The 19,858-nt window shown below is 51.4% G+C and overlaps 2 protein-coding genes across 6 annotated transcripts in view; both read right to left on the bottom strand.

Annotated features, from left to right (window-relative positions):
- Nucleotides 1-247: 247 nt before the first annotated feature.
- On the bottom strand, nucleotides 248-2,687 carry GP1BB (glycoprotein Ib platelet subunit beta). The gene is made up of 2 exons (XM_030959111.1): nucleotides 2,542-2,687; nucleotides 248-1,622 (listed from the first exon to the last, which is right to left on the bottom strand). The coding sequence occupies exons 1-2, from the start codon at nucleotides 2,685-2,687 to the stop codon at nucleotides 1,109-1,111; spliced, it is 660 nt and encodes a 219-aa protein (XP_030814971.1). The 3' UTR covers nucleotides 248-1,108.
- Nucleotides 2,688-4,069: 1,382 nt separating this feature from the next.
- The window catches only part of SEPTIN5 (septin 5), a 42,310-nt gene continuing 26,521 nt past the window's right edge, over nucleotides 4,070-19,858 (bottom strand). For 2 of the 5 annotated variants that reach the window (XM_030959290.1, XM_030959291.1), the window contains 10 exons: nucleotides 14,561-14,657; nucleotides 13,956-14,042; nucleotides 13,269-13,392; nucleotides 13,030-13,164; nucleotides 12,237-12,354; nucleotides 11,826-11,927; nucleotides 10,853-10,949; nucleotides 9,499-9,634; nucleotides 7,865-7,967; nucleotides 4,070-7,599 (listed from right to left, as the gene is read on the bottom strand). In XM_030959290.1, coding sequence (XP_030815150.1) covers nucleotides 7,543-7,599; nucleotides 7,865-7,967; nucleotides 9,499-9,634; nucleotides 10,853-10,949; nucleotides 11,826-11,927; nucleotides 12,237-12,354; nucleotides 13,030-13,164; nucleotides 13,269-13,392; nucleotides 13,956-14,042; nucleotides 14,561-14,657 — 1,056 coding nt within the window. In that variant the 3' untranslated portion in view covers nucleotides 4,070-7,542. Of the gene's footprint in view, nucleotides 7,600-7,864; nucleotides 7,968-9,498; nucleotides 9,635-10,852; nucleotides 10,950-11,825; nucleotides 11,928-12,236; nucleotides 12,355-13,029; nucleotides 13,165-13,268; nucleotides 13,393-13,955; nucleotides 14,043-14,560; nucleotides 14,658-18,950; nucleotides 19,061-19,081; nucleotides 19,427-19,513; nucleotides 19,786-19,858 lie in introns of those variants that run through there. The other 3 variants (XM_030959293.1, XM_030959288.1, XM_030959289.1) reach the window with 3 other exon arrangements.

Raw genomic sequence — 19,858 nt, 5'->3', positions numbered from 1 at the left:
TGCATCACAAAACAAGCAGCCACAAAGTGGCTTTGGAAGAAACTCTGTTTCTCCTGGCCCATGGTAGAAGCCAGCAGCTGCCAAAGTTTAACCCTATGGTGCACTCCAGTAATTTCTCCACCTGCCCTCAGGATTTGTTTTACTTGGCACAAAGTCTGAGGGTTAGGAACAGTCTCAGGGAGCACAACAGCATGCAAGATACCCAGTGCTGAATAGAAAAATATGCCCTTTACATCATCGTACATAATTTTATTTAAATTTTGCTTTATTTCAAAAATAATTAAGGGACACCATAAACAGCAGTAGGCACATCAGTGGAGTTTGTAGTCTGAGCCTCTCAAGACCAGATCTCTTGTGCCAGGCGCTATACAGGCACAATTAAACAATTCTTGTCTTCAGGATGAATTTCTCATAAAGATTCAGGGCCCCGGTTTCACTCAATTAAGTCAGTATTAAAACTAAAGTAGACTAAAAGGAATGCAGATAAGGTAAAGTGAGTGGGCTTCTAGACATGTCCTCCCTCTCCTAGAAGAACATTGGAAAAAATGCATCAAGAAAGAAGATAGTTCCTTTCCCTTTTACTTGGGAAACCAAGGCAGGAGAAGACTAAATCCCTAGTCCAAAGCTCTTAATGCTGTCTGTGGTAGCAGAAGGAAACTATTTCTCCATTGTCCTAGCTCAGTACTCGAACAGTTTACTGCTCACCTCTGTCCTCACCTGACCCAGCACAACCAGAAGCATCCTGAGAAATATGGCTGGAATACTGTAGGAGGGGAGGGATTGAGCACTGGAGCCCTTATGAGCTGTTTGAGTCAGTTCTGGTTGCTGTAGTTTATGATTTCCTTAGTCTACCAAACCACCTCCAGCTCAGACAAGTAGCCAAGATCATGCTGAAGAATTTAAAGCATTGAAAAACCACAAGATTTATTCTTTAGGAACACAGCAAAAGTCTGATCAGTTCAAGTCCTGCTTCAGACTGCAGTCAGGATTAGATGCTGTACTAAATTGTCCCCTCTGGTATCACAAACTACAGGACGTTGGCACAGTGTCCCCCAAAGGGAGGAGGGTCTTCTGTCTCATGATGTTAATCATTGTTGGAGGGGTTTATTTAAGAAGATTCCCAAGGGTCTCCCTGCTGGCCTAGTTCTCGGGTGGTGCTCCGGACTTCAGCCGCCATTCTCCGAAATTTCCGCAGGTAGACAATGATGAGGATAACCAAGATAGCCTGGAGGATAAGGAGGATGAAGAGGGAGAGCTGAGAGAGCAGAGCCAGGCTGCAGTACCAGTGCTGGCACGTGGAGACGATCTCATCCTCTGTCAGGTAGGCGATGATGCGGCCCTGCAGGTGCTCCGGGGAGCTGCACCTCACATCCCTGTACAGGCTCCGGTTCTGCTGCCACTGCAGCCAGGAGCGCAGGTAGAGGATGTCACAGGTGCATTCCCAAGGGTTGCCCTGCAGGTAGACTGCCTGGAGGCTCCTCAGATTGTCAAAGAGCCCGTTGGGAATAGAGGTGAGCCTGTTGGAAGCGAGGTGGATGATTTCAGCCGAGGGACGGAAGGCAGTGGGCAGGTTTTCTACAGTCAGGTTTTTCAGTGAGCAGTCAGTAATGCTGGTGGTGCACCTGCATGGCACAGGGCATATGGGTGTCACGAGTGGGAGGAAGGCAAGGAGGGACAAGAGAATTCCACTGTTCATTTTCATCTGCAAACACTTCCCTGATGAGATTGGATGAGGTGGAGACCAGACACCACGCACTCTAGGGCTGACACCCTTTTGTTGTTTTGTTTGGAGGATGAGCTTCTAAGGTTGGGTGAATTTGGTGTCTTCCACTGGAGACACGAGAGCTCTGAAAAGGACAGAGTTAAAAGAGAGCAAATTCTGGTCTCTCAGTATAGGTGAAGGCATTTTCATGGTCTTCCAACCCTGGATTTGAGGAGGGATATGAATACATGGTACTGGAAGGCTTAGCTGCAGCCATCAAAGACATTTTCACTAGTCCTCAGAAGTGTACCAGAGCTGCTTGTGTTTTCAGCCTTACTGGAGGTCCATTATCAGGGTAGCCAAGAAAATTTATATCAAGGAATCAAAAACTAGAATATGAACTTCCTCATGCCTTATCATAGCTCTGGATTACATCTGTAAGCAAAGCTTTGTTCATGCCAACTGCAAGAGGAGATTCAGAAATAAATCTACTGTTACCATGAGTAAAATATAGCCTTTCCAGCCTTGAAAAGAAGTGATAAACAGTCTTTGGCTGCAGTGAAGGTGCTGACCACTGAGGATGGAGGCCAGTGGAGTTTTTCATGCTAGACACTGCTCCAACAGGTGAAAAATCACCTGAGCTCAGAGACATGGGTCAATGAGCTTTTTATATGTTACAGTCTCATGCCACTGCTGAACAGGAGCTGCTGTAACTTCTCCAGGAGAACAACTACACATACCTGCAACAAGGCAGCATTTTTCTGTGCTTGACAAATTGTAATTGTCAATCAATTAAATAAAATTTTTAAAAAGAGTAGAAGGTAGCATTATTGACTTACCAGAGTAGTTCAATCCTTGTTTTCTTGCTGGCTTTACAACACAAGAGAAAGGTCTCGAGGCAGCCCAGCCAGTGCAATGTGTGTGCAGAGCTCTGTTCCCAGATAATCCCCTTGCAGCTGGCTGGCAAGATAAGGGTCAGCCTCATCCCAGGGACACCTCCCACATGAGGCCTTCCTGCAAGTCTGCTGCATGTCACCGGAAGCTGAGGCTTCACTGAGCAAGTCTTCCAAGAAAGGGGAGCTGACACTGCTCACAAGAACACGTTTGCTGGGTGGTAACTGTGATTCTGGGCCTCAACAGCACAGTAACTCAAAATGCACTTCAGACTGGAAGGTGATGTTACTGCTTTGTACCATACTCCCTCAGCACTGGGACCTTTGGTTTCCCATCTCATCAGGAAAACTTGGCAGAGTGGCAACACCTAGAACTTTCTGGGTGCTGACCCTCAGGTTTCCCTTGATGCAGTGACACAAATCTAGTACTTATTATTGAAAGATCTGCTCATAGACATGGTCTGCCAATCCATACATCATTCCAGAGAAAGACTCTTTAAATGGCCCACAGCCCTTGACAAGTACAGTTACTAAGAAAGACTGACCACATGCTTTATTTAGAAGTTGCATTACACAAATACTTCAACAGGTAAGTCCAAGGATCAAAACTACGTTCAGGCAGAATCACATCTTCTCATGGCCATTGCATCTTCACAGACACTTCTCTGCCATCAGCCTGACAGGCACACACTGCACTCCTTACCCTAAGGCCACCAGAATCACATTATGGAACTGTTGCCCCGTTGAACCCAACTCTGTTACATTGTACTGTGGACATCCTAGAGACCAGAAATGCTGAATGCCCTGAATGTGCTCATGTTAAGAGAATTGAGGGTGCAAAAAATTGCAGAATGTGGCCCTAACCAAGGGAAATTTTTTATGCTCTGAAGAAAACAAACTTGAAATTTCTACAAAATTGGAGCAGATAATTCCAGTTGTTTCACTGTGGTGGCCAGGCAGAGTGGGAAAGATATCTTAGGCTAACAAACTAACCTAGTTTTTCCTGCAGTCTGCTTTCCACTTGGGAGCAGCTCAACTACAGCAGGGTAAGTTTGTTCAGCAAACTTACCTCATCTCATGTGTTCAGTGCTGTGTTTATTCACAGGCAGGTGTTCAGGCCAGGTGTGGCATGGAGCTGATCTAGAGCCAGACCCATTGTGGCTCTGCATGCAGCATGGGCTTGGCAATGATCTCCTGGCTACTTATAAACTGGATTTCCTGGGACTGGATCTTGCCCAGCTGACCATTGATGATTTAGATACCACTCCTAGGGGAAGCTTGGATGTAGAAGAACCTTCAAGATCATCTTGCTAGCTTCTGCAATAAACAAGCCAGAAACCCCCTGCAGGAAACCTGCCTGAAACCTGCTCTGACTGAATTAGATAAAAGGAGAAACAGGGTCAGTTTTGCTTTCCCTTGCCCATAATGCATCACCAATGCTGCTCAAGGGGGCTGAAAATTAAACAGAAAGAGGTTGGATTTTTGAATGTATTTATTTCACTGATCAATTCAGGTAGTAAACATTAATAATAATAACAATAATCATTTAATAAAATGGATATGTTTAAAAGGTTTCATTTTCTTTGTTCACAATGACAAAATGTTCAAACAGAAATTTACAAAAAAATATATAATTATAATAACCCAACAGATGGACAGGAAACAGAGCCTAGGAATGGAGCAGGGGGTGAGGAAGGTGCATGGCAGGAGCAAGCCAGCATTGAAGCACAGCAGATTTTGTGAGGAAGAGCAGGGAATGCCATTGCAGAGCACGAGTGGGAGCCCCTCCTGGGAGGGGAGGCATGCAAGGAGGCAGCAAGGACTGCACAGGCAGGACCAGCACAGCAGTGGCACACGAGGAGTTCATGCCATGGATCCATCCTGTCAGGCACAGGGGCCAAGATGTACCAACAGCCCCAGCTGCAGCCTGGGATAGCTGTGGGTGGGACACCATCCCTGCAGCCACTCACTCAGCAGGGCAAAGCTTGGCAGAGGCATGGGAATGTGCCAGGGGGTGCAGGGATTGTATGTGAGGCTGTGGAGGGTTGCATGAGGGGAGGTGTTAAATTACTTTCCTATCCACACTTCTCACTGCCAGAGCCACATAAGCTCCCTGTGTTCAGGAGTCCCTTCTCCACTTACTGTGAGAATTGATGCCACAGTACAACACACTCCTTAAATAAACAGATTCCACCTTCCAGGCCAGAATCTGACCCCCTGATGTCCCCAAAAATCAGTCTCTAATCCCTTTCCAAGCAGTCCCTAAATTCTGGCACTCAGGCCAGGGAACATCCTACAGAGACATGATTTCAGATATCACCACCCCTCTGTGGGAGCCATCTCTGGTGCCTCACTCCTGTGTGGCTTTTCCTAAATGCAACTTGAACCATCTTTGCCAGCTGGTAGCCAAAGGCTTCAGCTCTCTGTGGAGGACAGGCTTGTGACCTTTGACCTGATGCAGGAGGCACTGAGCTGATGGAGATTTCCCACGTGGAGGGATGGGCAGATCCACCCTCAGCAGCCCTGCCTGTGAGCAGTGAACCCTGTGCTTTCACCAGCACAGAGCACCTCTGTGCACAGCCCAGCATCAAAGGTGTCAGCTGCTCCATGTCCATGCTAAAGGGCAAAGCTCTCCTTTATCTTCTAGGAATGAATCTGTTTGAAGGAGGAAAATCTCCAGGTAGACAGGGCTCATTTGCAACAGAACATCCTCCTCACCAAGATTAGTGTAAGAAAAGAGGGGAGAGGTACTTCAAGATGTTTCCTTTTATGTCAGCACAGACAAAGCCAAGAACTCAGCTGTCCACCTTTTTGGAAAACCTGGAGGAAGCTCCTGTTTCAGGCCACTCCACTGCTCAAGTAAGCACATCATGCAAAGAAAGGTTACACTTCCTCTCAGGTGCCTCAGTCCTTCATGTTACTGAAGTCAAGCTGAATTCTTCTGCCCTCCTAGGATGCCACTGCCACTTATGAGCCCAAAATAAGGGAGCATGAAAAAAAACCCTGAACATTGTTGAACACTGCTCTTGCTCAGCTTGCACAGTTCTGTCAAAGGGCTTCCATCCTTATTTTGTCCTTCCACATGGTGCCAGGATCTCTCCCCTGCCCCTACAGCCCATGCACTGGCTAAGCAGAGTCTCTGTACAGTGAATAACTGGAACCAGCCAATGTACTCACCGCCTGGACAAACTCTGACAGGGCTCTAAATCCCCAGGGAGGATTCAGACAAATGCAGTGTGTAGGAACAGAACCTAGGGCCTGGCTATTCCTGGCCAACACTGAGCTTCCTACCCAGGGAGATCTACTGGGGAGATCCAGAGATGGAGGAACAGATACAAAAGGGGAAAGGGGGCAGAGGAGCCAGGCAAGGAGCAGAAGGGCCCAGCCCATGGCTGCACTCCCTGGAGTCAGAGGGAAGAGCCAAGTCTCTCCCTCCAACAGCCCTGACTCCTGTGAGCATGGCAGTGTTGCTGGCAAGCCCTGCCCTGTCAGGCACATCACACTCCAGGGCTCGGCTCTGGCTGGACTCGAGTTAAAAATACTGCAGGAAGCAAGAACAGGACAGGAGCTGCTGCCCAAAGAGTGCTTTTATCTCTGCCCAGCAGACCCACCAGCCTTCCCAGCACTAGGGCAGGAAGAGCCAAGGAATAAGGAGGGGGAGAAGGGTTGAGTGCCCAGGGGAAATGCAGAGGAGCAAGAGCCAAGCCTGCTGGGCTGTGCTCAGCCCCACTCAGTGACAGTCCTGCACCTGCCAGGCTGACCCAACACCTGCCCACACAGACTGCCTGCAGATCTCTGATACAAGCCTACAACAACTGCCCCTTTCCCCAGGAGAAGCTTGGAGGCAGCAATGTGCTCATGGGACTGCAAAGCCTGGGTATAGGGGACAGGTCTGCATTTTGGGTTGGATTTCAGCCCTAGGGTTTCTATCCCCTCCAAAGCAGTCTTGGCAAGCGCTCTGGATGCCACAGTGCTTTTCAGAGCAGACACTGAAAACACACTGCAAGTGATGACCAGAGTAAACCATGAAACACCCTCACCCAGCTACTGCAGGGCCTTAGGGCTCCTCTACCAATGCCTCCAGCTTGCTGTGGGAGGAAACCATGGCAGGAAAAGTGCTCACTTCCATCACCTCCTTGCAGGCAATAGTCAACAACTCAACCTCTCTGCCAGAAAGATGTAACTGAGAACAGTTTTCTGGTAACCAGCCTCGAGGCACTCAGTCTCTTGCTGTTCAGTGCAAACATCCTGGAGTTTTCTTGATAGGAAGAATAAAACCAACCAACTAAACAAAAAATCCATAAAAACCTGGACAGGATACCAGGCAATCATCAGGACTCCTGAGCAGGTCAGTGCACAGAGGAAACCCCCAGCCCCAGTTCTCTGGGCCAGCACTGTCCCCAGGCTGAGAAGCCCAAGCAGCACAGGTCAAACTCACAGGAGGGGATGGCTGCTTTACAATGCTTGTGCTGGCCCCAGACAAGGGCAACAGGGACAGGGGCACAGCACGTCCGTTGGGAGTAAACACCTACGTGCAGTGACACAGATACTTTAAGTTTGTACACCAGAGAAACCAGGACTTTAAATAGCAGAGCATTCCCAAACAAGAGATTAGTACGTAGGAAAGAGGGATCTTTTTCTTTTCTTATTTTTTAGGATGCCTTAGAGACGTCCCAGGCTAGTTTCTTTAAAAAAAAAGGAAAAAAAAGAAACAAAAGAATAATTACTAAAAAAGAAATACACATCAGTAAACTGTTAAGTGAACAGCCTCCTCCACAATCCAGCTGGTCAAAAAGCCAGCACTGCTGCTAATAAATTAGAGGGTGCGGGTGCAGCTCTTGCCCACAAGTCTCTATACAACAGGAAACCTTTTCTAAATGTTCACAGCTCTTGCCAGGTCTCAGATGGTCACTGGGGGATCCCCTCTGCCCTCCAGGTACCTGCCTCTCACTGATCCTGCATCTGCTGCTGCATCTTCTGCAGCATCTCTTGCATCCGCCGTAACTGCAGGAGACAGAAGAGAGAGAGTCAGAAAGGGGCCAGAGGATCCACACGTGGCAGCCCTTGGAGCTGACAAGGGGATCCCTCAGGGGGTGTTAACTCCTGCCTGAGCACAGAGGCACCATGTCTGGGGTGGAAGGGAGCTGTGTTTCCCTGACAGAGGAAACCACAGCTTTCAACTCTGTCCTCCACCCCAGGAGCCCACAGGGGGAAACTCCTGGGATTCCAGCTCCAACATCCAGGAGGCACAGGCACAAATGGTACTCACCTCCTCATCCTTCATCTTAATCAGCTTCTCTGTCTCTGTGTCTGGTGTTGGGAGAGGCAGGATAGGAATGGGGCTTTCTATCCTGTTGTCCTGAGTCAGCTTGCTAGAGAAAAGAAGAGAGGGGGGAAGAGCAGTCACTCGTGGTCCAGGATGGCTGGCTTTGGTGTCACCACACAAAGACTGTCACTCCCCATGGCAGAGCCACCAGCAATGCAGCATCACACACCCAACCAAGTGGAGGGGCCATAGGGCAATGCAGTCCAGAGCTGTGGCATGCACTTGGATGGAGAATGAGACCTCCTGTTCAGCAGGTGGGAGGCATGAGACAGGCACAGCACAGCAGCGTTGCTCTGAAGGCTGGGGTGCCCGTGACTGCACGCAGGGGACACAGGAAGGAGAGGGTTTTCTTTCAAAAGACCCGAGCTCTCAGTACATGAGGAGGGAGTGGTAGTAACCAAAGAAGTCTGGGCTGAAATTGGAACTTCATGATGCCACTTGCACGTGTTCACCACTTGGAGTCACCATTGGCTCATTATTGATACAATTCCAGCCTTGGAGCTTAGGATTTCCTACCAAAACAACTCCCTAGAACTGGCCCTGTGCTGGTTTTATGAAACTTGTTCACTGGCAAGGAACTCATCAGTACCAAACTGAAGCTTTCTCTAGGCATAGCGACTTTTTCACTGTGCTCTTCTTTTAATAGACACACAGCCTAACTAAATAGCAGCTGTGACACTGTTCACCCAGCTCTAGCATTTAGCATAGTTATTTTGGGACTCCATATACTTGCTGCTGAAAAAAACAGGCTTGTCTGCTATGCAAAAGTACAGGGATACACTGTGTGTCAGGGGAATGTGCCAACCTGCACGTTGGCACACATGCAGGACTGCTCCTTGCTGAAGCACAGCCATTCTGCTCTGCAACGTGGCAGCACAGAGCTACCCAGCCAGGGCTGGCAGGAAGTGAAGGGAATGCTTCACAACAGAGGAGCCCAGATCTACTTCAACACAAATTTTTTCACCAGTAAATCAGTCATGGAAGGGAGAAGGAAAAGTAGAGGTCTCAAATGAGAAGCCTGTGAGTGTTCTCTCTTCTGTTTTCTGATCATTCTGACTAAAACCACAGAGCACCAATGCAAAGGGAAGACAATGCTGAGAAATCTTTGAGGATGTGTTGTCTTACTAACTGCCTGAGCCCTGTTGTCTGAGAAAGAGCAGCATCCCCAGGGTCATGCTATTATTTAGACATAACTGCAGATCACAGAATGCATTTCTGTTCAGCAATGCACACAGCTATGCCTCACCAGAGAGATGGTTTATCCCATTTTATTTGGCTGGATGTATTTCATCCACTGCTAGAAACAGCTCTTCAAAAGAATCTCCATCCCTATTTCTTTATATCTGCATGAGGAATCCCCAGTCAGGAATGTGGATTCTCAGAAGCATTCCTGCCTTGGGTTCAGGCTGTGGGAAACATGCTTGGATTTGCTATTTTAGTTCCCAGTGCCATTCCTGAAGGCTGCAGCCCAGCAAGTCCCCAGCAGATCCACAGCCTCCTGACCAACGGGCTGTTGTGAGAGCAACCCCAGCTCCACAGAGGGTGGCAGACCCCTCCCACCAGAGGTGGGGACCCACCTGGTCATTTGCTGGATGCACTGAGCTCGGTAGTTCTCGTAGTGGACATCACAAGTGACGTCCTTCAGGTCGTGCATGTGTGTCCGGATCAGCATGTTCCGCAGCTTCACGAAGTCGCAGTGTGCCTGGTTTTCCACTGGGGAACCAACAACGGGAGAGTGCTTGGATATCACATCTCACCAGGCCTCTCCAGGGGGCCCCTTCTCAGCTCCTGGACACACAGACTGCACTAAAACCCCACCCCAGGGCTCCTTCCTCATCGTCCCCTGCCACTGCCCTGGCACAGGCCTCAATGGGGCTCTGCACTTCTCAACACTGAGGCCAGGCTGCTGAATGCCCCACGTTCCCAGGACCTTTTCTGTGTAAAAGGATTGATGAAGCACATACAGCAGAGCCCTGAGAGAGGATCCCATGTAATGGGATGTCACTGGGATGAACCACAGTGAGCGAAGCTGGTGCTGAAGGTAAATTGCTTGTCTGATCAGAATTTAGGACTTATCAAAAGGCCCCTGTAGACAAAATCAGCCCCTGAGGGGCAACGCCAAGAGCAGGCAATGGAGAGCTGAAAGAGCTGCTGCTGCCATGGGGAGCCTGGCTCCAGACAGAGCTGTGGGAAGCACTGTGCTCCTGTGATGATCTCCAGGGCTGGGGAAAGCCAGCTGTATCAGGCACAGGGGTTCACAAAGTTGATCCCACTGCCAAATGCCAGCATCCTAACAGGCACAGCCCCCTCTGGAGCCATTGAGGGAGCAGAGCCAACAGCTGAGCAGCTTAAGCAGCCAGCACCAGGCCATGAGTGCAAACACAAGCTTTTGGGATTTAAAGCTGCAAGGTCTTAAAGCAACAAACCAGCAAAAGCCATTCCAGGGTTATTCTGCCAAAGTGCTTTATGGAATTTCTCCCTTTAGGAGGAAAGAAAGTTGGAGAAAAACACTGTGCATCAGCACAGCCTCCAGCCCAGCAATTCCAGCACTTACAGGAGCAGCAGCAGAGGGAGTGCATGAGGGTTTCTGATTGTTTGGCTGAGGGCAACAACTTCTCCCCAGAAAATAAATAGGAAATGCCCAGCCTGCCCTGCTTAATGAGAAGCCACGTCCTAGTGCACATTAAAGCTTAGGCATTCATCCATTCACACTGGAGCCTCTCTCCCTCAGTCTGCAATGGGAGGGTTACTGATACACTCCCAGCAACACAGACCTCCTGAGCCAGTCCCAGTGCCTCTGTCTCTACCCTACCTTGTCCCCTGCCACGTGCCAAAAGTGGCACAGACAGTCCCAGCTCTCCCCTGCCATCCCTGCTGGAATGCCTGTCTGTCCTTGTCCCTCCTCCCAGTGCTCCCAGGCTCCATGCTTACCTTCCACAATGCCCCAGGGGTAGAGCCGTCCCCGGACCCGCTGGCCTTTGGCCTCCACCACGGTGTTGCTGCCGATGACGGCGAAGGGAGCGCTCTCCTGGAACGAGCGGCACTGTGAGCCCAGCTCAGCCCATGGATCCCTGCTCCAGGGGCCAAGCTCAGACACAGCAGAACAGCAGGGGGAAGGTGCTGGTGGGAAAGGACATCCACATGTGCCACAGAGCAGGGTGCCACAACCCAGTTGCAGAGAAAAGCCTAAAGCACTGGGATCTACAGGCAGCCTGGTTCCCAGCCTGAGCTCAGCTGTCCTGAGGGAAGCTGTGTTACTGCAGGTGCCTGCATCCCTTCATTAAGGGGAAGCTCTACAAGGAAGCCAGAACAAAGAGGCTGGGACACCAAGCAAGTGGGACAATGAATGCCAAGAGCAGGAATGTACAGACTGTGCTCCTCTCTGCTGAGAAGGGAGTCAAAGCCCATTGCCCCCCTCTGACAGGAGAAACAAGGCCATACTGCATGCACACACAGGCTTGGGAGGTCGTGAGGAGTGTGCTGCTGGGGCCTCCAGATATGCCTCTATGATCGTGTTGTGTCCCCCAGTGCAACTAATGTGTCACAGTGGTGCCTAATCACTCACAAATCTCTCCTCCTTGCTGATGGCATCACCCACAAACAGGGGCTCAGAACTGCTGTACCCAGCCTTCACCTTAAACACACAGGCTGGGGCAGATGGAGGAAAGACTGACAGTGCCTGGAGGGAGAGCAGAAGGGCTGTGAGTTCATGCCACACTTGACCTCATGGCACCAGCAAGGACATCAGCACCTTCTCCAGGCCATCTGCCACATGAGCCAAGGCTCTTCCCTGGGTAGCAGTAGCACAGGCCTTCAGCACAAGCAGGGCAGCTCTGGCTCCTTCTGGACTGACCCACATATCCATGAGCCTGATTCCCCAGATCCTGCTGACCAGATTCCTTACCTTCAGCTCTCTGTCTTGCTGCTTGAACTCCTCATCTTCATCAGAGTCACACTCAGGAAACTGATACACTTTAATGCCAAATTTGTCGATCTCTTCCCGGATCTATGTCCATGCAAGACAAAAGGATGCAAAACTGAACAATACAGAAATGCTGGCTTTATTCTACTTGTGCTACCATGGTTTGCTATAGCCTACAGATGGCAAAAGGATTTGATGTTTCTTCTACAGTCAGCCTCTCTGCTGAGAGCAGAGGACAGCTGCAGCTGTATGTGCAGATACTGTGTATATGTGTTGTATACACACAAACATGCTGTACAGACACATAAATACATATATGTCTATCTGCCCTCCCTCCTCAGCTCATCCCTGCCCCTACTTCAGGTATAACTCTGTACAGAAGGAGCATCTCACCCTCTCCTTCAGCTTCCGGATCTCAGAGGGGATCAGGCAGTCGGCTTTGGCAATCAGGGGCACAATGTTCACCTTCTCATGCAGAGCCTTCATGAACTCAACATCCACAGGCCTCAGCCTGCAACAGGGATGAGGGACACTGTGAGCAAGGACACACTGGGCAGCTCCCCCTCCAGCCTCTCTCACCCACCCAGCACAAAGGGAAAAGGACAGCACTGTCACAAGAGCCTGCAGCAGCACTGGGACAGCCCTCAGCTAGGGCTGTACCTCCAGGAAAGCTCTCCCCAGGTTTAGCTGCTGAGTGTCTCATACAGACACTGGCTGGGTATCTGCTCCCTTGCAAGCCAAATACTGCCCAGGTCGCAGCCTGGGGTCTCCCTCCAGCTGTCCTGTACCACAGGCAGCCACCACAGCCCCTTCAGCTGCTCCAGGCCAGGCTGACACATGAGCCAGCAAGGGGCAGGGGCTGAAGGCAGCTTAAAACTCCCTTTCCTACACATCAGTCCAGCTTAGCTAGATAGGAACATACAAGTCTGCATGGCATTATTTCTCCTGATTTTCAAATCAGGCTGTAAGGCCTGAGGGAAATCTGCTCTGTCTGTTTACAGGTTGTCTGTCCTGCCAGTGAGGGGAAGGGAATGCTGTGATGCTTAGCAGAGGGAGAACATCCAGACAGTTCCTCTTCTGTGCAAACAGCCCTGGCAGTGTACAAGCTGCTACAGGGCAATCCTGGGGCACAAGGGTCTTCCCTCTGCACTGAGTCACCCCCCAGGCCTGGAGTGTGGGCTCTCACCCGTGCCCAAAGGGGGAGATGAAGTAGAGGCAGCAATGCACTCGGTTGTCCTGGATGTTCTTCCGGTTCAGGCCACTCTCATCACGGAAATACTGCTCAAACTGCTGGTCAATGTAGTCAGTGATGGGCTTCCAGCTGGGAAGGGCAATTCAATCAAAACAAAATCATCAGGAGTGTCTCCTGCCTCCTAGTGACTGTGAGGTCAAGGACTAAAAGGAAGGCAGCAGTGCCCTGCTCACCACTCAGTGTTGTTAACAGCATCTCCAAAGCCTGGTGTGTCCACTATGGTCAGCTTCAGCTTGACACCCTTCTCCTCAATGTCCACTGTGTGCTTGATGATCTCCACTGTCTGGTTAATCCTCTCTTTGAACAGGAGCATGTGAGTTAAAGAAAGACAGTAATGCTGGGGGTCCCCACTACACCCATGACAAACCAGCTCCTTTTTACCACTGAACATAAAGAGTAACACAGGTTTCAAAAACCCCAGATCATGCTCTATGGAGCCTCAGGGGGGTGGTACTGCAGGGGCCAGCAGCAGGCAGACAGACTCCAAGAAGACACACAAACCTCTGAGGTGCCTGTAGCCCAGCTGTTCTGAGCATTTTGTCCAGTCACTGGGGAAGGGGAATCCCTACCATACTGCAGCATCCAAGAACAAAAGACAAATCTCAATATCTCATCCCAAACATCTCATCCCCAATAGCTCATCCCAAACAGCTGCTCTGCAGCTTCATCTTCCCTTCAAAGGGAAGAGCCCTACAGCCAAACTGTTTTTGCTCAATTCTAGTGCCTTAGCAGACACAAAGGAGAGCAGAGCCAAACAAGAGGGCTGGGATCCAGCCAAGCTTGTAGCCACTGCTGAAGCAAGGAACCAAAGTGCTAGTCCTCAGGACAGTCCCATTCACCCTGCTTTGCCCCCAGCTTACCCTCTGCATTGAGGAGCTTTCTGTCTTTGTAGAGGTCTGTCAGGAACAGGCTATTCACCAGTGTGGATTTGCCCAGGCCCGACTCTCCTAATTGACAGAGCACAAAGGGGAGGAGGAATAAGCAAGCAACATGACCCACTAATTGACTTACAAATGAAACTTTGAACAAGGCTTTGAATCCTGAGCCAGAGGAAGTAAAAGAGACAAGCTGTCAGGAGCTGTTTATTGGCACTACGTTTTTCCAGTAGTGGAAAGACTTTTGCTGCAAGATGGCTCAATCCTTGTAAAAATGTGATCTCCCAGCTCCCCCATTCTTCATCTCCTTCCTCTCCCTCGGTCCCTGTTCAGCCCTGCCTTCACCACCCAGAGCAGTCACTGTTGGAGGAAAAGCTTGCTCAAGGGGGTTATGAGGGGTCAGGAGGGGCCTGTTCCTGCTGGGGGAACTGCCACAGGCTGGGGAGCAAAGCAAGGCCTGAGACAAAGACCAGAACAGAGCGAGGGGAGGGTCCAGGTGCTATGGGAGCACCTAAGGGAAGTGAGGAGAGCTGGTTCCCTCCACGTCCCCACTGTGTGGCCCAGCCACCTCCACCCACGGGCAGTCTCACCTGCAACCATCAGGGTGAAGTCGAAGCCCTTCTTCACGGATTTCCGGTGCACCTGGTTGGGCAGAGTGGCAAAGCCCACGTACTGCTTCTCATGGTCCTGTGGGGCAGAGGTGGATGGCAGCAGGTCAGAGTGTGCCACCCCTTCTGCTTGAGCCTCACACAGTGACAGGGAGTGGGACTCAAAAAGCCCCTGGGGCTTTTTGCCAAGGGCTGGAGGAGAGGTGGGTCCCTGTCCTGGCAGCAGTGCAGGACAAGGCACACACGCTTAGGGACTTGGCCCTTCCCACAGGTGGGCACAAAAGGACATGTCCCAGCCACAGCCCTGCTTGGCTGCTCTCCCAGCAGCTTCCCAGCATGGAGAGCACAAGGGAAAAAGCACATCCCACCATTCCCACCAGAGAGCACATCCAGGCTGCTGACAGACAGCCTTCCTAACTCTGCCTCATCTGCACACTCACAGGCTCCCTTCACAGCAGGGTCACCAAATGCCACTTCTCCCCAGGTCATTTCCACATCCCTCCCTCCAGAGGCACGTGTGCTACATGATGGAGAGCTCTGTAATTAGCACCCCGGGGCTTGCACAGTCCTGAGCCATGTCTAGAGGAAGGTAGAGTGGCTCAGCTTCTGCTTGACCTGAGAGGGGATTATTTCTTGCTGTGTCACAGCCACTCCTGGCTGAATAAGAGGAAATCCTGAGTAATCTCTTGTGTTATTTCTGAAGAGACCAAAGTTCAAGGAGCATGGGAAGTGGAAGGATGTGGAAATATTGATAATAAAACTAAGATGATTTTGGTGAAGATATTACTTTTAGTATTACTGGAGTGTTACCTACCACCCAACCACCCCCAAGACAGAGCCCCTTGTCCCTGAGCGCTCCCTCACAGCACAAAATCCACAGGCACCTCACAAGCACAGCATACTCTGTACAAGCACACTAAGCCATTCACAAATGCCTGAGCTAGAGACACGATAGACTCTGCATTTCACTGAATATAATCATACCACTGGTATTCACACCACAGACACATCCAAGGAGCCAGGAGTTCCTCAAAACTGGCCCTAGCTCCTATTCCATGGATGCCTTCAAGCACATGACTGTCCCCACCCATTCTCCAAGCACAGCAGGGAGCACCTCTGTTCCTAAGTTTAACTATCTCCATTCCTGGGCCACACACTCAAAGAAATACAAAATATGATCCACATTTTGTGCCAAGCTTAGGGCAATGCTGACTTGCATCTATTTCCACACTGCAGGCGGGCAATGTCACTCCCAAGCAGCTCTCTACAGCTGCATGTCCACCTGTGTGAGAATCCCTGGGCACCCTCAGTCTGACAGACTGCAAAGTTCCACTGGGGACACTGAGCAGGGAAGACAGAGAGTCTCCTCCTCCCAACTTAGGGCTGCTCTGGAGCTGCCCACTGAGATGGAACAGATGTGGCTGATGGCCATAGTGGCCCAAGGACTCTGTCCTTTAGCATTGTCACTGCCTTCCAGCAATTGAGGTTTGGATGGATCTGAAACTTGGCCATTTTAGCCCTGAGTGATTGTGGGTTCTGATCTCCCTCACCTCCCATAGCTGAAGCAATGTTGTTTCACCACCCCACAATCCAGAAAGGCAGGAAAGGACAGAGAAAACTAAATTAGAGAAATGGGGAGAATTAGAGAGTGCCCAAAGTGCTCCACTGCAGCTGTAATGGCTGATCTAAGAGGCAGTGACATCCTGAGCATCGAGCAGCAGCAGGACCCCGGGTGATGAGTGATGGCAGCTCTGATGAGCTGCAAGCAGCAGGGCAATGCCTGCCTGGGGGACACCACAAACTGCCACCCAGAGGGCTCAGCAAAGGGCAACGAGGTGTGCAAAGCAGAGTGAGAAATGTGATAATGGCAAGGTCACAAAAACAAGAAAGAAGGTTCTGCTTCCAGCCTCTGTCTCAGCCCCAGAGCTGTCTCCCAGCTCCTTCATTTCCTGGTCCAACACATCCACGAGCACAGCCAAAGTGGACACGTAACAGCCAGCTCCTCACAGTAAAAGGTCCAGTGCTTCCCAGCAAGCACCACAAATATACAACATACTTCCCTTTTGTGCTTCTCCTGCCCTGATCTTTACCAGACTTTGGAGAGACAACGATCACCTGCTCTCTCCAGTGACCTGACATGTGAAATAGTACTAGTAATGTGCTAATGAAACCATGGCTGAGGCTTGGGGTGTGTTTCTCTTGTTTTGCTTGGGTTTTAACCTAGATGACTAAGGGCTGACAATGGAGACACTGGGGAGCTGTGCTCTGGTGCAACTCCACTTACTTCTGCCAGGTGTAACTGGCTGAACCTGATCTCTCATTTCTGTTCAGCCCATGGATTTGCTCTACTTCTGGTTGCCTCCCTATAGCTCCATGGAATCACGATATTCAAAATGAGCAAATCCCAGCTGGTGCAGGGACACTGCCCTTTACCCATGAAGTCATTTCCCTTACAGAAGGGAAGGTCAGTGCTGAGTGCAATACCAACAGAAGAGTTTCCCTCACCATGGGAGACAGCCAGACCTGGGAGGGGAAAAACCCTGTCCCCAGCCATGTATCCTTCTGACCAGCCATGGACACACTGCAGGGCCCTGTCAAGGGTGAAGGCAAGAGACCCAAGGTGAGTTGTGAGGAGGCATCCCCTTCTTATAACAGCCCTCTCTCAGAGTGGTCTCTGCATCAGCCTTGACTTGTGGTTCTTCACCTTCACTTCGAGACATTCAGTGTGTGCTCCTATCCCTGTCATATTCAGGCACTATGACAGGCATGTACCACCACCTCTACCAGCATGGCAACATCAACATGGCACTTAAGAAGCCCATGTGCTGGTGTGTGTGCCTGGTGTGTGCCTTGCTCAAAGCTCTACACCACTCACCACCTCCAGGTACTACCTGCAGAGCAAGCCTGCATGGGGTGGAGAGGCTGGGAGGGCTACTGCCAGAGACAGGGGGCTTTCTTGGTTATGAAAAGCTAAAATCCATTAATTAGATGAGAGGCTTGGATGGAGGGAGTTCCTAAATGCATCACAGCCTTGTGCTCTTGACCCTCACAAGCCAGGTCCCATCAAGCTGACAAAAGCCAGGACAGCTGGTTCCTGCACTGCGCTTCCCTTGCCAGCTCCAGCTGTCAGGAAAGGGCCTTGGCCAGCCAAGCCAGCAGCACTCTGGCACAAGGAGCCCCTCTCCCACTGCCTGCTCCATGCTGCTGCCTTTGTTCCCGCTGGCATCCCACAACCATGTGCCTGGGAACGTGCCCCACACACCACCACAGAGGCCACTAAGAGCTGTGGCCAATCTTTGGGACCCTGTCGCAGACCAAAGCACCCCAGGCCAAGAAAAACTCTCCCTTGGCACCCGCTTGCTGGTTCACTAGACATTACAGCAATGTCACATCCTCACATCCTCTAACACCCGATCGAGGTGGTCAGGGCTCCCCTGGCAGCCAGTGCTCTCTCTGGGAGTTCAAGCCAAGCAAAAAAGCCCTGGGTGGGCTCAAGCCCTCTTCATGTTAAGGGCATAGAAACACCCAGGATGTGTTGCACAGAAGAGAAGCTATCCTGGTACTGAGGTGTTCACAGGGCTGTCTGCACCTCGCCGGCAGAGTACAGCCTCCATCACTGCTGTCCTTCCCTCACCTCTCTGCTGGATGTGCGGTTTAAACCAACCCAGATCTCACGTGACTTCATTCAGCCTGGGGATAAAAGGGGCCTTGCTGGGTATATTCAAAAGGGCTAAAATTAAACATTATGGGACCACAGCAAATTTGAAGAATAATCCGTGTCAAGGCCTGGAGCAGAAATGACGGAGCTGTGCTAAGACCCTGGTGCCTCTGCTTCTTCAGGGGGAAGGGGCCCTCTCGGTGTCACAGCCTTCAGCACAAGCCATCCAGCTCCCTCCCAGGCAGCCCTTCCTCCAGCCTGTCCCCTCCGGCCAGGCACGGCCGCCACATCCGCGTCTGCACGGACCAGCACAGCACAGCCCAGCCCTGGAGGAGAGGCAGAACATTTGCTCCCTTTCATTGCAGAAAGCTGCATAAATTTATAACACAAACAGCCCCCGAGGCATCTGCCACGGACATCTGCTCCTCGGGCCTGGGGCTGAGCACAGGAGAATCGGCAAAACCACTCGGCCACTAGCATTTGCTGAAGAGAAGGAACGCGGCCAGCAAAGCACAGCATTAACACTGTTAATTAACACAAATCGGAGTCCGTGTGGGCATACATAGCGCTGCTGCCCTGAGCCCCCCCCCAATGCACGCACACGCCATTCAGGCAGGGAATCACTGCATCGATAACCGCACAAAAGCGCCGCGCATCCCCCCGCTGCCCTCGGGGCTGCTCCCCTCCTTTCTGTGCCCGCCGTCCCTCCCTTACCGGCGGCTTCCCGCTCCTCTGCTCCTCAGAGGTCTCATCTTGTGCTGCGCTCGTCTTCTCGGGCACCATCCTCCCCCCTCCTGTCCCCGCTGCTCCCCGGATCGCGCAGTGCTATAAATACATCCCTGTACCTTCAGCTTGCCCGGGTGGCTTCGCTGTGCCTGCGTCCGGGGAGACAGCAGCCGCTCCACTAACCGCTCCTGAATAATGATCGAATCCATAACCGCGGCTGGCAGGACGGACGGACAGCCACGGCGGGCCAAGGGAAAAAACCCCAACCCATGTGTTCCTTCCCAGCCTTCGCTAAATCCATGCGGCAGCCCCCCCGCCTACGCGTGCACACACACGCAGGGCTGGCTCGGCTCGCCTCGGTGCCGAGGAGGAGAGCCGAGGAGAGGCGAGGAAAGGCGAGGAGGCTCCCAGGCAGCTGCCCGGGATTTCCTGCCTCCGCCTGTGCCGCGGGAGGAGCCTGCCAGCGAGGACAGGACAAAGGCCACCGCGGCCGCAGGCCAGAGGCGACGTCTCTGCCCCGCCAGTGTCCCGCGGAGAGGCTGCACACGTACCGGATGCTGTCCCTGCCATCAGCCTGACTCCCCGTGACAGATGGGCCTATTCAGCTGCACGATTTCTTACATACCCTGCCTGATGCAGCCCAGACAAAGGTTTGCAGGAGGAAACCTGCTCTCTGCAAAAAAGTGCTGCTTCTGGTTGTGTGGGTGGAGGTCTCAAGGGTCCACAAAGCCCCCCAAAAGCAGGGCTCAAACATAACCCCCAGATCGCAGTCCTGGTTGACGTGGCTCTGTCCCCACGTGGTGCAGGCTCATCTCTTGTCTAGTCCAGGCTCTCTTGCAGCCTCATCTCTGAATCCAACTGGAATAGCAGCAGATGCATTCTGGATCTTACAGCAA

This window comes from Camarhynchus parvulus, chromosome 15 (assembly GCF_901933205.1).
Source record: "Camarhynchus parvulus chromosome 15, STF_HiC, whole genome shotgun sequence".
NCBI lineage: Eukaryota > Metazoa > Chordata > Aves > Passeriformes > Thraupidae > Camarhynchus > Camarhynchus parvulus.
The sequence above is the reverse complement of the archived record's forward strand: the minus strand, read 5'-3'. Positions and strand labels throughout refer to the sequence as shown.

Excerpts from the sequence above, each read along its gene's own strand:
- GP1BB (XM_030959111.1), bottom strand. The coding sequence starts at position 2,687 with ATGAGGCTGACCCTTATCTTGCCAGCCAGCTGCAAGGGGATTATCTGG. Across the intron at positions 1,623-2,541 it reads ACAAGGATTGAACTACTCTG|GTGCACCACCAGCATTACTG; the intron begins GTAAGTCAATAA and ends TGTGCCATGCAG.